Here is a 17454-nt window from a genome sequence, read left to right on the forward strand (position 1 = left end):
TCAAAGTCCCCTACTATTATTGTGTTTCTGTCAATTTCCCCTTTTATAGCTGTTAGCATTTGCCTTATATATTGAGGTACTCCTATGTTGGGTGCATTAATATTTACAATCGTTATATTTTCTTGGATTGATCCCTTGATCATTATGAGGTGTCCTTCTTTGTCTCTTGTCTTTATTTTAAAGTCTTTTTTGTCTGTTACGAGAATTGCTACTCCAGCTTTCTTTTGATTTCCATTTGCATGGAATATCTCTTTCCGTCCCCTCAGTTTCAGTCTGTATGTGTCCCTAGGTCTCAAGTGGGTCTCTTGTACACAGCATATATACGGGTTTTGTTTTTGTTTCCATTCAACCAGTCTATGTCTTTTGGTTGGAGCATTTAATCCATTTACATTTAAGGTAGTTATCGATATGTATGTTCCTATTACCATTTTCTTAATTGTTTTGGGTTGGTTTTTGCAGGTCTTTTCCTTCTCTTGTGTTTCCTGCCTAGAGAATTTCCTTTAGCATTTGTTGTATAGCTGGTTTGGTGGTGCTGAATTCTCTTAGCTTTTGCTTGTCTGTAAAGCTTTTAATTCCTCCGTCGAATCTGAATGAGATCCATGCTGGGTAAAGTAATCTTGGTTGTAGGTTTTTCCCTTTCATCACTTTAAATATGTCCTGCCACTTCCTTCTGGCTTGTAGAGCTTCTGCTGAAAGATCAGCTGTTAACCTTATGGGGATTCCCTTGTATGTTATTTGTTGCTTTTCCCTTGCTGCTTTTAATATTTTTTCTTTGTATTTAATTTTTGATAGTTTGATTCGTATGTGTCTTGGCATGTTTCTCATTGGATTTATCGTGTATGGGACTCTCTGCACTTCCTGGACTTGATTGACAATTTCCTTTTCCATATTAGGGAAGTTTTCAACTATAATCTCTTCAAATATTTTCTGTCTCTTTTTCTCTTCTTCTTCTGGGACACGTATAATTTGAATGTTGGTGCATTTAATGTTGACCCAGAGGTCTCTGAGACTGTCCTTAATTCTTTTCATTCTTTTGTCTTTATTCTGCTCTGCAGTAGTTATTTACACTATTTTATATTCCAGGTCACTTATCCATTCTTCTGCCTCAGTTATTCTGCTATTGATTCCTTCTAGAGAATTTTAAATTTCATTTATTGTGTTGTTCGCCATTGTTTGTTCGCTCTTTAGTTCTTCTAGGTCCTTGTTAAACGTTTCTTGTATTTTCTCCATTCTATTTCCAAGATTTTGGATCATCTTTACTATCATTACTCTGAATTCTTTTTTAGGTAGACTCCCTATTTCCTCTTCATTTGTTTGGTCTGGTGGGTTTTTACCTTGCTCCTTCATCTGCTGTGTATTTCTCTGTCTTCTCATTGTGCTTAACTTACTGTGTTTGGGGTCTCCTTTTCATAGGCTGCAGGTTCGTAGTTCCCGTTGTTTTTGGTGTCTGCCCCCAGTAGGTAAGGTTGGTTCAGTGGGTTGTGTAGGCTTCCTGGTGGAGGGGACTGGTGCCTGTGTTCTGGTCGATGAGGCTGGATCTTGTCTTTCTGGTGGGCAGGACCACGTCCAGTGATGTGTTTTGGGATGTCTGTGAAGTTATTATGATTTTAGGCTGCCTCTCTGCTAATGAGTGGGGTTGTGTTCCTGTCTTGCTATTTATTTGGCATGTGGTGTCCAGCACTGGAGCTTGCTGGTCCTTGAGTGGAGCTCGGTCTTAGCGTTTATATGGAGATCTCTGGGAGTGCTTTCACCAACTGATATTATGTGGGGCCTGGGGCTCTCTGGTGGTCCAATGTCCTGAACTCGGCTCTCCCACCTCAGACACTCAGGCGTGACACCTAGCCGGAGCACCAAGACCCTGTGAGCCACATGGTCATGCCAAGCCAGACTCTGGTCCAACAGGCCTTGACCGAGAGGATTTTAATTTTAATGTTTAAAGACTCACCAGAAAAGTCCCTTCTTATGGGTAATAGACTAGATCCTTCTCAAGGCTCACTCTTCTGATGACGCAGCAAAAGAGAATGGAAGGAAAATCTGAGAAACAATGTTACCTAATGTTTTACTTCGTTATATCAGTTTCAGCATACAGCCATTGCTTAATATACTTACATATGTGTACACACAGACACACACACACACAACCCATCCCACCAAGAAAGCAAAGTGTTTGATACATCTTACGTCTGATAGGCTAGGGGTTGCTATGACAATGGATGGTAAGAAATATACTATTTTTCTAATTCTAAAATTGCATCTCTTCTGTTTAGCTCAATGTACTCTAAAAAATAAGACACAATATGATAAGTAAATTAATTACTGAAAAGAGATTTATAGAAAAAGGAAAATTTTACTACAAACCTCTCTGTTTTATACTTCCTTTTCTTCTCCCTCGTTTCCACTTAAGAAAATCATCCACAAACAGAAATCAACTCTGAGACAAAGAAATAAAGCTTAATACTTAAACCACAACAGTAACCAAAACTAAGCAGCAAAACTATTTCTGTTGTCAAGGGGAACCTGCAGTGATCTTTTAATTCTTTGCATAGAGAGCTGATATTAAAGTCAAATGGAGTGTTAAAGTTGGCTTTGACTCCTGTATCTATTATCCCTGACTACACCTGCCCCCCCAGTAGGTAACAGGACCTTATTGATAAGCAAGTCCATCATAGAAAAACAGTTTGCAGGGCTAAATAATTATTTATGCTGAATGAGAAATTAATACTTGTTTCAATTTGTATCTTTTCATTGTCATTTATTTTATTTTTTATAATGTATTTTTTATTGAAGTATAGTTGATTTACAATGTTGTGTTAATTATTCCTGTACAGCAAAGTAATTTGGTTATAAATATATAACATATATATATATATATATACATATATATATATATATACACACACACATTCTTTTTTAAAAAATTCCTCTCCTATGGTTTGTCATAGGATACTGAACACAGTTCTCTGTGCTATACAGTAGGATCTTTTTGTTTATCCATTCCATATATAATAGCTTACATCTGCTAACCCCAACCGCCCACTCTATCCCTCCCCCAACCCTCTCCCCCTTGGCAACCATAAGTCTGTTCTGTATGTCCGTGAGTCTGTTTGTTTCACAGATAGGTTCATTTGTGTCATATTTTAGATTCCACATATATCCATATGATATCTCTAGTTGCATCCATGTTGCTGCCAATGGCCTTATTTCATTCTTTTTTATGGCTGAGTAATATTCCAGTGTGTGTGTGTGTGTGTGTGTGTGTGTATACTCATTTTTATACATTCATCTGTCTATGGACATTTAGGTTTCTTCCATGTCTTGGCTATTGTAAATAGTGCTGCTATGAATATAGGAGTGCATGTATCTTTGCAAATTATAGCTTTATCTGGGTATATGCCCAGGAGTGGGATTGCTGGATCATATGGCAACTCTATTTTTAGTTTTTTTGAGGAACGTTAACACTGTTTTCCATAGTGGCTGTAACAATTTACATTCTTACCAACAGTGTAAAATGGTTCCCTTTTCTTCACAATCTCTCCAGCATTTATTATTTATAGACTTTTTGATGATGGCCATTCTGACTGGTGTGAGGTGGTACCACATTATAGTTTTGATTTGCATTTCTCTAATTGTTAGCAATGATGAGCATCTTTCCATGTGCCTTTTGGCTATATGTGTGTTTTATTTGGAGAATTGTCTATGTAGGTCTTCTGCCCATTTTTCAATTGGGTTTTTTTTTTATTGTTGCTGTTATTGAATTGTAGGAGCTGTTTGTATATTTTGCAAATTAAGCCCTTGTCAGTCACATCATTTTCAAATAGTTTCTCCCAGTCTATAGGTTGTCTTTTCGTTTTGCTTATGGTTTCCTTTGCTGTGCAAAAGCTTACAAGTTTGATTAGGTCCCATTTGTTTATTTTTGCTTTTATTTCTATTGCCTTGGGACATTGACCTAAGAAAACATTGGTACGATTTATGTCAGAGAATGTTTTGCCTGCGTTCTCTTTTAGGAGTTTTATGGTGTCTTGCCTTATATTTAAGTTTTTAAGCCATTTTGAGTTTATTTTTGTGTATGGTGTGAGGGTGTGTTCTAACTTCATTTATTTACATGCAGCTGTCCAACTTTCCCAATACCACTTGCTGAAGAGATTGTCTTTTCCCCATTGTGTATTCTTGCCTCCTTTGTCAAAGATTAATTGTCCATAGGCATGTGGGTTTATTTCTGGGCTCTCTGTTCCATTGATCCATATGTCTGTTTTTGTGCCAATACCACATTGTTTTGATTACCGTAGCTTTGTAATATTGTCTGAAGTCTGGGAGGGTTATGCCTCCTGCTCTGTTCTTCTTCCTCAGGATTGTTTGGCAATTCTGGGTCTTCCATGGTTCCATATAAATTTTAGAATTATTTGATCTAGTTCTGTGAAAAATGTCATGGGTAATTTGTTAGGGATCACATTAAATCTGTAGATTGCTTTGGGTACTATGGCCATTTTAACAGTATTAATTCTTCCAATCCAAGAACGTGGGATACCTTTCCATTTCTTTGAATTATCTTCAATTTCCTTTATTAATGTTTTGTAGTTCTCAGCATATAAGTCTTTCACCTCCTGGTGAAGTTTATTCCTGAGTATTTTATTTTATTTTTTGATGTGATTTTGAAAGGGATTGTTTGTTTGCATTCCCTTTCTGATATTTCATTGTTAGTGTAAAAAATACAACCCATTTCTGTATATTAATCTTGTAATCTGCTACCTTGCTGAATTCATTTCAGTTCTTCTCTTCCAATTTGGATACCTTTTATTTCTTTTTCTTGCCTGCTTGCTATGGCTAGGATTTCCAATACTATATTGAATAGAAGAGGGAGAGTGGGCATCCTTATCTTGTTCCAGATTTTCGTGGGAAGGCTTTCAGGTTTTCACTGTTCTATTGAGTATTATATTGGCTGTGGGTTTGTCATAAATAGCTTCTATTATGTGGAGATATGTTCCCTCTTTACCCACTGTGGTAAGAGTTTTTATCATGAATGGATGTTGAATTTTGTCAAATGCTTTTTCTGCATTTTTCAAGATGATCATGTGGTTTTATCTTTTCTTTTGCTGATGTGGTGTATCTCATTGATTGATTTGCTTATGTTGAACCATCCTTGTGAACTTGGAATGAATCCCACTTGGTTGTGGTGTATGATCTTTTTTATGTATTGTTGGATTTGGTTTGCTAACTTTTTTGAGAATTTTTGTGTCTACATTCACCAAAGTTGTTGGCCTGTAATTTTCTTTTTTGGTGGTGTCTTTGTCTGCTTTTGGTATCACGGTGATGGTGGCTTCGTTAGAATGTCTTTGGGAGTGTTCTCTCCTCTTCAACTTTTTGGAAGAGTTTGGGATGGATCAGTGTAAGTTCTTCTTTGTATGTTTGGTAGAATTCTCCTGTGAAGCCATCTGGTCCTGGACTTTCATTGTCATTTATTCTAAAATATCAGAATTTCTTCAGACGAAGTTGTCCTGGTAAATACTTGGTACTGATTTTCAACCCTGAAATAAACAATAAATGACAGTGCATGAGTTGACCTTTGGTCCCATTAACAAAACTAAGTCATGCTACTGAGTACCAAATAAGTCCAGACAGGCTTGAAAGAAGACAGAGAAAGGGAAAAAAAGATAAAGACCTGTGGGGTGAAAATGAAAGGGAGAGAGTTATCAGAAGGAAATGGTGGCAAATGGTAGGTGCCTCTGATAGTAGTAGACAGTCATTTCCAGAGTAAAAATTGAGCTAGGAAAATAAATTGTTGAGTACAATCAGAAAACTATTTACTGATTTTTTTCCTTAAGAAAATGGTCTCAAAGTTACTAGGTTAAATGCCTACTCTAAATTTGTCAGATTAAGCATACTTACTTTTGCAGGGTCTTGGATCAATGAAATTCCATTAATTGTGATTAGGTACTCACATTGTTGATAAAATTATCTTCTCAATAAATGTTTGCCAACAGGGTTGTGACCTGTTTGATAGTTAGCTACTATGTGTAATGTATTTTTTGTGTTAATTAGTCAGAACCTTGTCACCAAGAATGAACCTGCGTGCTGCAGGAAAGTGCATTCAGTAAGCTGTCTCATTTTTCCTCTGCCTCATATTCATGATTCACCCATCTGCAATAAAGCATATTGTATTATGAGCAGGTATTAAAAAATCTATTTTAAAATCTAAGAAGAGATGTAGAGAACAAATATATGGACACCAAGGGGGAAAAGGGGGATGGGATAAATTGGGAGATTGGGATTGACATATATACATTATTGATACTACGTATAAAATAGATAACTAATGAGAACCTACTGTATAGCTCAAGAAACTCTGCTCAGTGCTCTGTGGTGACCTAAATGGGAAGGAGATCCAAAAAAGAGGAGATATATATATATACATATGGCTGATTCACTTTGCTGTACAGCAGAAACTAACACAACATTGTAAAGCAACTATACTCCAATAAAAATTAATTTAAAAAGTAAAATCTAAGAAGAATATGAAATTCTAGTCCAAAGAAGGGTAATGACTGCTTTTTTGCTTTATTATTTATCACCTTTAATATTGTCATTATTCTCTTTTGCTCCTTTAAAATTGTTAACATTGCAGCTCATATTACCCAAAGAAAGAATTATAATTCAAAATGAAAAATTTTAATGTATTTGTGCTTATTTTTAAGACCAAAATATGCATTGCTGGATGAATGCACCAGCGCTGTCAGCATTGATGTTGAAGGAAAGATATTCCAGGCTGCGAAAGGGACTGGAATTTCCTTACTTTCTATAACACACAGGCCTTCTCTTTGGTAAGTGTTTCCAATGCTCATTTATGATAGATGATTTTTCTTTATATTTCTGAAAGAATAACTTTGCCAAACTTTTTACTATAGAGCATAAGACATATCAGTTATTTTCTGCCTGTATTTCTGTTAACGTTAAACTATGCCTAAAAGAGTAAAATCACTCTGAAGCTAAAGGATGAAGTTCATATATTTGATAGCATATGGCAGAGATTAGTGATCTTTCTGTATACTTTTGAGTAACTATCTTTAGGGTTTTAAGGTTTCCAAAAATTTGACTGCCCAATGGGTAGGACCTGACCAAAATTAAATTGAAAACAATGTATTTCTATGTCAAGGGAAAAAATGAAATGTGAAAATACTGCTATTAAAATATGAGAACTAATATAACAGTAATGGAAGAACAAAAGGTACCCCAAACCTAACATTATAACAATGAATTTTTTAAAAATTATCATCACATTCCAATAATTCTGAAAAGAAGTAGAAAACTCCAGTGATTTTTTTAAACTGAAACAGTCATTATTCCATAGCATACACTGGGAAAGAATATATTTATATAATTTACATCATCTTTTTAGTTCTTTTTTAAAAATCCAGGAAAAAAAAATATCACAACTTGATATCCCTCCATATGATTAAGTTGGAGAAAGCACAGGAAAGAAAAAGCTTTTTTTTTTTTTGCTTTGTTTTAAGGAAAAATGAACAAAAATGTTTTATAAATAATATTTCATAAAACCTAATGGGCCCTCCCATCAGGAAACTTGCACAAGCCTCTTAGATAGCCTCATCCACCAGAGGGCAGACAGCAGAAGCAAGAAGAACTACAATCCTGCAGCCTGTGGAACAAAAACCACGTTCACAGACAGAGAGACAAGATGAAAAAGCAGAGGGCTATGTACCAGATGAAGGAACAAGAAAAAACCCCAGAAAAACAACTAAATGAAGTGGAGATAGGCAACCTTCCAGAAAAAGAATTCAAAATAATGATAGTGAAGATGATCCAGGACCTCGGAAAAAGAATGGAGGCAAAGATCGAGAAGATGCAGGAAATGTTTAACAAAGACCTAGAAGAATTAAAGAACAAACAAACAGAGATGAACAGTACAATAACTGAAATAAAAAATACACTAGAAGGAATCAATAGCAGAATAACTGAGGCAGAAGAACGGATAAGTGACCTGGAAGACAGAATGGTGCAATTCACTGCTGCAGAACAGAATAAAGAAAAAAGAGTGAAAAGAAATGAAGACAGCCTGAGGCCTCTGGGACAACATTAAACGCAACAATATTCGCATTATAGGGGTCCCAGAAGGAGAAGAGAGAGAGAAAGGACCCGAGAAAGTATTTGAAGATATTATAGTCGAAAACTTCCCTAATATGGGAAAGGAAATAGCCACCCAAGTCCAGGAAGCAGAGAGAGTCCCATACAGGATAAACCCAAGGAGAAACACTCTGAGACACATAGTAATCAAATTGGCAAAAATTAAAGACAAAGAAAAAGTATTGAAAGCAGCAAGGGAAAAAAGACAAATAACATACAGGGGAACTCCCATAAGTTTAACAGCTGATTTCTCAACAGAAACTCTACAAGCCAGAAGGGAGTGGCTTGACATATTTAAAGTGATGAAAGGAAATAACCTACAACCAAGATTACTCTACCCAGCAAGGATCTCATTCAGATTTGATGGAGAAATCAAAAGCTTTACAGACAAGCAAAAGCTAAGAGAATTCAACACCACCAAACCAGCTCTACAACAAATGCTAAAGGCACTTCTCTAAGTGGGAAACACAAGAGAAGAAAAGGACCTACAAAAACAACCCAAAACAATTAAGAAAATGGTAATAGGAACTTACATATCAATAATTACCTTAAACATGAATGGATTAAGTGCTCCAACCAAAAGCCACAGGCTCACTGAATGGATACAAAAACAAGACCCATATATATGCTGTCTACAAGAGACCCACTTCAGACCTAGGGACATGTACAGACTGAAAGGGAGGGGATGGAAAAAGATATTCCATACAAATGGAAATAAAAAGAAAGCTGGAGTAGCAATACTCATATCAGATAAAATAGACTTTAAAATAAAGAATGTTACAAGAGACAAGGAAGGGCACTATATAATGATCAAGGGATCAATCCAAGAAGAAGATAAAACAATTATAAACGTATATGCACCAAACATAGGAGCACCTCAATACATAAGGCAACTGCTAACAGCTCTAAAAGAGGAAATCGACAGTAACACAAAAATAGTGGGGGACTTTAACACCTCACACCAATGGACAGATCATCGAAACAGGAAATAAGGAAACACAAGCTTTAAATGACACAAAAGACCAGATAGATTTAATTGATATTTATAGGACATACCATCCCAAAACAGCAGATTACAGTTTCTTCTCAAGTGCGCACGAACATTCTCCAGGATAGATCACATCTTGGGTCACAAATCAAGCCTCAGTAAATTTAAGAAAATTGAAATCATATCAAGCATCTTTTCTGACCACAACGCTATGAGATTAGAAATGAATTACAGGGAAAAAACCGTAAAAAACACAAACACACGGAGGCTAAACAATACGATACTAAATAACCAAGAGATCACTGAAGAAATCAAAGAGGAAATCAAAAAATACCTAGAGACAAATGACAATGAAAACACGACAATCCAAAACCTATGAGATGCAGCAAAAGCAATTCTAAGAGGGAAGTTTATAGCAATACAATCCTACCTCAAGAAACAACAAACATCTCAAATAAACAACCTAACCTTACACCTAAAGGAACTAGAGAAAGAAGAACAAACAAAACCAAAAGTTAGTAGAAGGAAAGACATCATAAAGATCAGAGCAGAAATAAATGAGATAGAAACAAAGAAGACAATAGCAAAAATCAATAAAACTAACAGCTGGTGCTTTGAGAAGATAAACAAAATTGATAAACCATTAGCCAGACTCATCAAGAAAAAGAGGGAGAGGACTCAAATCAATAAAATTAGAAATGAAAAAGGAGAAGTTACAACTGACACTGCAGAAATACAAAGCATCCGAAGAGACTACTACAAGCAACTCTATGCCAATAAAATGGACAACCTGGAAGAAATAGACAAATTCTTAGAAAGGTATAAGCTTCCAAGACTGAACCAGGAAGAAATAGAAAATATGAACAGACCAATCACAAGCACTGAAATTAAGACTGTGATTAAAAATCTTCCAACAAACAAAAGCCCAGGACCAGATGACATCATAGGTGAATTCTATCAAACATTTAGAGAAGAGATAACACCCATCCTTCTCAAACTCCTGCAAAAAAAGGCAGAGGAAGGAACACTCCCAAACTCATTCTATGAAGCCACCATTACCCTGATTCCAAAACCAGACAAAGATACTACAAAAAAAAGAAAATTACAGACCAATATCACTGATGAATAGAGATGCAAAAATCCTCAACAAAATACTAGCAAACAGAATCCAACAACACATTAAAAGTATCATACACCATGAGCAAGTGGGATTTATCCCAGGGATGCAAGGATTCTTCAATATATGCAAATCAATCAATGTGATACACCATATTAACAAATTGAAGAAGAAAAACCATATGATTATCTCAATAGATGCAGAAAAAGCTTTTGACAAAATTCAATACCCATTTATGATAAAAACTCTCCAGAAAGTGGGCATAGAGGGAACCTACCTCAACATAATAAAGGCCATATATGACAAACCCAGAGCAAACATCATTCTCAATGGTGAAAAACTGAAATCATTTCCACTAAGATCAGGAACAAGACAAGGATGTCCGCTCTCACCATTACTTTTCAATATAGTTTTGGAAGTCTTAGCCACAGCAGTCAGAGAAGAAAAAGAAATTAAAGGAATACAAATTGGAAAAGAAGTAAAACTGTCACTGTTTGCAGATGACATGATACTATACATAGAGAATCCTAAAGATGCCACCAGAAAATTACTAGAGCTAATCAATGAATTTGGCAAAGTAGCAGGATACGAAATTAATGCACAGAAATCTCTTGCATTCCTATACACTAATGATGAAAAATCTGAAAGAGAAATTAAGGAAACACTCCCGTTTACCATTGCAACAAAAAGAATAAAATACCCAGGAATAAACCTACCTAGGGAGACAAAAGACCTGTATGCAGAATACTATAAGACATGGTTGAGAGAAATTAAAGATGATACAAACAGATGGAGAGATATACCATGTTCTTGGATTGGAGGAATCAATATTGTGAAAATGATACTATCCAAAGCAATCTACAGATTCAGTGCAATCCCTATCAAATTACCAATGGCATTTTTTACAGAACTAGAACAAAAAAATCTTAAAATTTGTATGGAGACACAAAAGACCCCGAATAGCCAAAACGGTCTTGAGAGGAAAAAACGGAGCTGGAGGAATCAGACTCCCTGACTTCAGACTATACTACAAAGCTACAGTAATCAAGACAATATGGTACTGGCAGAAATACAGAAATACAGATCAACGGAACAGGATAGAAAGCCCAGAGATAGACCCACGCACCTATGGTCAACTAATCTATGACAAAGGAGGCAAGGATATACAATGGAGAAAAGACAGTCTCTTCAATAAGTGGTGCTGGGAAAACTGGACAGCTACATGTAAAAGAATGAAATTAGAACACTCCCTAACACCATACACAAAAATAAACTCAAAATGGATTCGAGACCTAAATGTAAGACCAGACACTGTAAAACTCTTAGAGGAAAACATAGGAAGCGCTCTTTGACATAAATCACAGCAAGATCTTTTTTGATCCACCTCCTAGAGTAATGGAAATAAAAACAAAAATTAACAAATGGGACCTAATGAAACTTAAAAGCTTTTGCAAACCAAAGGAAACTACAAACAAGACGAAAAGACAACCCTCAGAATGGGAGAAGAAATTTGCAAACGAATCAATGGACAAAGGATTAATCTCCAAAATATATAAACAGCTCATGCAGCTCAATATTAAAAAAACAAACAACCCAATCCAAAAATGGGCAGAAGAAAAAAAAAAAAACCTAATGGGGTTTTCCCTTTTTAAAAAATTACGATACCATTTTTATCATTCCCCTACTCTTTTATTGATTCATCATCATAATAATAGTTGCTAATGCAGATTCAGCACCTATTCTATTCCAGGCTCATTTTATTTAAGCCTAATAACAACACTATAGAGTACAGGTAGTCTAATTATTCCCATTATACAAATGAAGAAACTGAGAGCTAGAAAAATGAGAAAAATAATTTACTATGATCATACTCCGTATACTCTACTATATTGCTCTACGTATTATAAGGAACTCAAAATGTATCTCATGCATAAATCATAAAAACACTTTTTCATTCACACTACGTTCTACTCTCTACATTCGCATTTCTATTTCATAAATCAAAATCTTTTCCTTTGACATGTTAGTAACTATATAATGGACTCTATATGCTTTGGCCTCCTCTCCCACGGGACAGGAAGGATTCTTCCTCTCTCTCTGACTGGAGCATTTTTTGGCATGTGGCTGATCACATTTATGCCAAAGCTGTCATTATATACACAACTTCATACCTAGACTAAGTAGCAAGCTTTATTTGAGTTAAAGCCTTTGGGTCTTTGAAGCCTTTCCAGACCCTTTACCTTATAGAAATGTTTACTTTAAAATTGTGAGTAAGCTGAGCATTCCGTGCAGATCAGGCTTTAATTGTTCAAACTTCTTTGACTGAATTCTACTTCTATAGAGAAGATAATAATCTATTTCACACTTTATTTAAACATTCAGATTTTTCATATTTTTCTTTCCTCAGATAATTTACCTGAAAATAGAGAATTTCATGAAGTGACCCTTTCTATGGAATTTTGTAGTTTGTCTCTCTGTTGTTAAAGAATTAATTAGCATCTGGAGTGTTAGGACCCTGATTTGCCAGTCTCCCCAGAGGCAGTCTGGATCTAGTCCAGGATGAGGTAGAGTCCATGTCAATGAGTGTGATTGCTCTGATTTCCCCTTGGATAAAACCAACAGGAACTGGTTTAAGACAGTTATGACATATGACTGTGGAACCAGGCCAGAAGAACTCTTGAGTCCTTTCTGGCTCTTAGTCCTGGTGTTTTTCTGACTTCTATCAATGGGTTTATTATGCCTTCCTGTCATTTAGTTCCTATTCAAGTAGCCTAAAGAGGCATTGGAAGCATATTCAGCCATTTTTTTTTTCTTAATTTAAGAACAGAGAGGTTTTTGTTGTTGTTATTGTTGTTTTTAAGACTTTTTTTTAGTTTTAGGTTCACAGAAAAATTGAAAGGAACAGAAATACGCCTATACTCTCTGCCCACACATGCATAGCCTCCCCCATTATCAACATCCCCCACCAGAGTGGTATAATTGTTACAATTGATGAACCTATACTGACACATCATTATCATCCAAAGTCCATAATTTACATTCAGGTTCACTTAGTGTTATGCAGTCTATGGGTTTGGACAAATTTATAATTACATGTATCTATCATTATAGTATTATATAGAATATTTTCACTGCTCTAAAATTCCTCTGTGCTCTGTTTATTTATCCCTCCCTCTCCAACACTTAGAAACGACTCATCTTTAATGTTTCCACAGTTTTTCCTTTTCCAGAATGTCATATACCTGGAACCATACAGTATGTGGCCTTTTCAAACTTGGTAATGATAGTCATTTAATTTTCCTCCATGTCTTTTCACAGCTTGCTAGCTCATTTCTTTTTAGTGCTGGATAATATTCCACTGTTTTGATGTACACAGTTTGTTTATCCATTCACCTACTGAAGGACATTTGGTTGCCTCCAAGTTTTAGCAATTATGAATAAAGCTGTCATAAACATTCATATGCAGGTTTTTGTGTGGACATGAGTTCTCTCAAGTCCTTTGGGTAAATATCAAGGCGTTCAGTTACTGGATCATACTGTTAAATGTATGTTTAGTTTTGTAAGAAACTGCAAAACTGTCTTCCAAAGTAGCTCTACCATTTTTCATTACCACCAGCAATGAAAGAGAGTTCCTATTGGTCCACAGCTTTACATTTGGTGTTGTCAGTATTCTGGATTTTGGCCATTCAAATAGGTGGGTAGTGGACAATTTTTTAAATAAATAATAAAATCTAATTTTATACTTTCTAACAAGAAAAACATGTTTTTAATTGCAGCTACCCATAGTATATTTCCCCGTAAACTGAAAAGTGCATTAGTTCTGCTTTATGAACTGGTTTAGTTATTTTAGGTTGTAGAAATCTATTATTTCTGATTATCCTTTCTTCCTACATGAAATTCTTATTTTCCCTGAAAAGATTTCAGAAGAGGAAAAATATGTATTATATTTTCCTCCATAACAGCAAATGGGTAATTGTTGATTGTAAAGATGAAAATCAATACCAGTATCTGAAGAGGTCAAAAATTATAGAAGCTTATTAAATTATCTGATTCCTGAATAGAATTACAATTTTATAATTATCACTATCCAGTGCTTTATCTTATTTGTGTAGAATGTCTGCAGATTATTTCCAATGATCCTCTGTTAAAATAGTGGTTTCTTTTAAATTCCTCTGACTAAGATAAACTCTGAAATATTATTTTAGCCCATAATATAGAACACACCTTTGAATATCAGGTCATGAAACACCTATACAGTTTCTTCCCCCATGTAAAAACCAAATAATGTTGTAGGACCAGAGTGATGAGCCAAACCTCCAATATAAATTGAAGATGGAAGTTGCTCAAGATCTGAACTACTGTGTTCTAAAATTGCTCCTGGTTGTAGATCCAAGGTTAGGAAAGCCCAAGAGAAGTTGAGAATGAAATAAACAAAATGATTTTTTTTACTATTATTTCTCTTTCTTATATCACCATCCTTCTTTTGTTTTTCCATTACTTTTGTTTTAGCTCTCATATTTTAATAGCACTTTTGTCACATTTAAATTTTTTCCCTTGATGTAGGAATACATTGTTTTCAATTTAATTTTTGTCAGGTCCCACCCATTGTGAGGTCAAATTTTTGGAAAACTTAAAACCCTAAAGATAGTTACTCAAAAGCATATGGAAAAGATTAATCTCTGTCATATGTTATCAAACATATGAACTTCAGCCTTCAGCTTGAGAGTGATATTTACTCTTTTAGACATAGTTTAACTTAGTTTAGTTTCCCCATCTTACAGCATGTTAAAACCATCCAAACAAAATGGGATGAAACCCAAATTTCTATCAATTGGTGAATGCATAAAATGTGTAATACAATGGAATATTATTCAGCCATAAAAATGAATTAAGTACTAACACTACAACTAGATGAACTTTGAAATCATTTTGTTGGGTGGAAGAAGTCAGTCACAAAAAGCCACATTTTGTATGAGTCCATATATATGAAATGTCCAGAACAGAAAAATCCATGGAGACATAAAGGAGATTGGTGGTTGGCAGGGGCTGAGCAGAAGGAGAAGTTGGGAGGGACTGCTAATGTGTATGAGGTTTCTTTTTGGGGTGAAGAAAATATTCTGGAATTGGATAGTGCTGATGGTTGCATGAGCTTGTAAATATACCAAAAATCATTGAATTTTACATTTTAAAAGGATGAATTTATGGTATATGAATCATATCTCAGTTTAAAAATGGAGGTAAAAGCTACTTGATATACCGCCACTGATCATAGTAAATAATGACTGATGACAACTTAAAAAAGAGCAAGAAGTGAGAAAAACTGTAAGAGAAAGACAAAAACTGAGGACACATAAGAACATGTGCCTCTTCAGCATAGTGACAAAATGCAGTGGCTCAGCCATGCAAGGACAGCTCTGCCAGATTACCCTCTTTACACACACCCCACAATTCCCAGAGATTGGTGTCCTTAGCCTTCATTTAAGAGAAGGTGAATTACCTTCTGTCTCATCAATAAAGTCATCTCCATGCCTCTCTGAAGTTCCTAATTATGAACTTGAGCCATGAGAAAAGAGATTAAATTATTTGAAAGCATGGAAGTATTGATAGCTGAAGATTTCTATCAGTTCATTTTTTTTTAATGTTTTAAAACTTTAATTTTTGAGAAATTTTTACTTATGTTGACTAACTCATTCCCAAAGGATAGTGTACTAATGAATTGGTATTGTATTTCCTTTATTTTTCTTAGTTATTTTTTTAATAGCCTTTAAAATTTTTACTTTCTTCCCTCTGCTTCCTTTCCTTATTCCCATTCTAAGTATGCTTTGATATTTATTCATACTGGGCTATGAATATAAATAGATGCAACAGTATGTCTTCCTTTGTAATTCATGTATATTCAGAATATAAAATAAATTTAATACAAGCAATAGAATTTCCTAGAGGCTAGACTAATGACTTTTGGAGTAAAATAAAATCACAATACTTTACCTCTTGAGGGATTCTTGAAAATCAAATGTAAAATAGGCACCTTACTTAAAATTTGCCTTTGGATATCAATTAGAATGATAAATCTATAACTAAAATGGCTTTTTGTAATTATTGCTAATAATATTATTTCATTTTGATTATGCAGGAAATACCACACTCATTTATTACAGTTTGATGGTGAAGGAGGTTGGCGCTTTGAACAATTGGACACTGCTATTCGTTTAACACTAAGTGAAGAAAAACAAAAGCTAGAATCTCAGCTAGCTGGAATTCCCAAAATGCAGCAGAGACTCAATGAACTATGTAAAATTTTGGGAGAAGACTCGGTGCTGAAAACAATAAAAAATGAAGATGAGACATCCTAATTTATTTTGACATGTTTTAAAAGTTAATTTTTAGTTAAAGGCTCAGAGACACTGTTATAGGGCATGCATTGTGTTAAGCTAAGCACAGAGGAAAAAAAGACAGCAAGAAATGTTTTATAAGATTTTAGCATCAAGGAAATATAAGATCTGACTTTTCAGAAGAAAATAAACAAATGCATTATGTAAGATTAGTCATTATGACTTATACTAATTCCTAGTGAAAGCCTAATTCACATGTAAAACAGGATTTTCTAGGTAAATTCATGATGAATACTAGATTTGCTGATGTGTATGTGTTGTGTTTGAAATTCTTAACAAACATGGGACATATTTTGAGAATGGACAACTTAAGAGCAGTGTTTGGGTTGAAACAAGGTGCAGAAAATTAGAAGTTTGAGTAACATTTCTGTCCATTTATGGTTTTTAGATTTAACAGCTAGAATTCATGTTCCTTTATTGCTAGTGGTCAACTAAAACCTGTGTACAAAACCGCTAACAGTTTGATAAATAATTTCAATGCGAAAGAAATTCTTTTAATGGCAGTGGTTGAAAGAAAAAAGCATGGCTATACTTCTTTTATATGTATAAAATATCCTATTTTTAATTTTAGATTTTGAGCATCTCGTGGGCACATAAATTCATTTTAATGAGAATCTTACATATTTGTTAATAAACTTTCATTTTAAAAAGAGAATTGCCAATACAGAAAAGGAGTATCCAAACAATGTTTGTCTCAGCCTGTTACTTTACTTGGAAGGATTATTTATTGCAAATTCTGTCCAGAAATACTTAGCTTGTTTTTGTCCCCAAAGGAAGAGTCCACCACATTTTGAAAATAGCAGTGCTATAATAGAATAGAGGGA

The 17454-nt window shown here is 34.8% G+C and overlaps 1 protein-coding gene across 4 annotated transcripts in view; it reads left to right on the forward strand.

Moving 5' to 3' along the window:
- The window catches only part of ABCD2 (ATP binding cassette subfamily D member 2), an 80866-nt gene extending 64275 nt beyond the window's left edge, over nucleotides 1-16591 (forward strand). For 3 of the 4 annotated variants that reach the window (XM_061205398.1, XM_061205399.1, XM_061205401.1), the window contains 2 exons: nucleotides 6690-6815; nucleotides 16372-16591. In XM_061205398.1, the coding sequence (XP_061061381.1) occupies nucleotides 6690-6815; nucleotides 16372-16591 (346 nt within the window). The remainder of the gene's footprint in view (nucleotides 1-6689; nucleotides 6816-16371) is intronic. The other variant, XM_061205400.1, reaches the window with a different exon arrangement.
- Nucleotides 16592-17454: the final 863 nt, after the last annotated feature.

Source organism: Eubalaena glacialis, chromosome 11, assembly GCF_028564815.1.
Source record: "Eubalaena glacialis isolate mEubGla1 chromosome 11, mEubGla1.1.hap2.+ XY, whole genome shotgun sequence".
In the NCBI taxonomy this organism is placed as follows: domain Eukaryota; kingdom Metazoa; phylum Chordata; class Mammalia; order Artiodactyla; family Balaenidae; genus Eubalaena; species Eubalaena glacialis.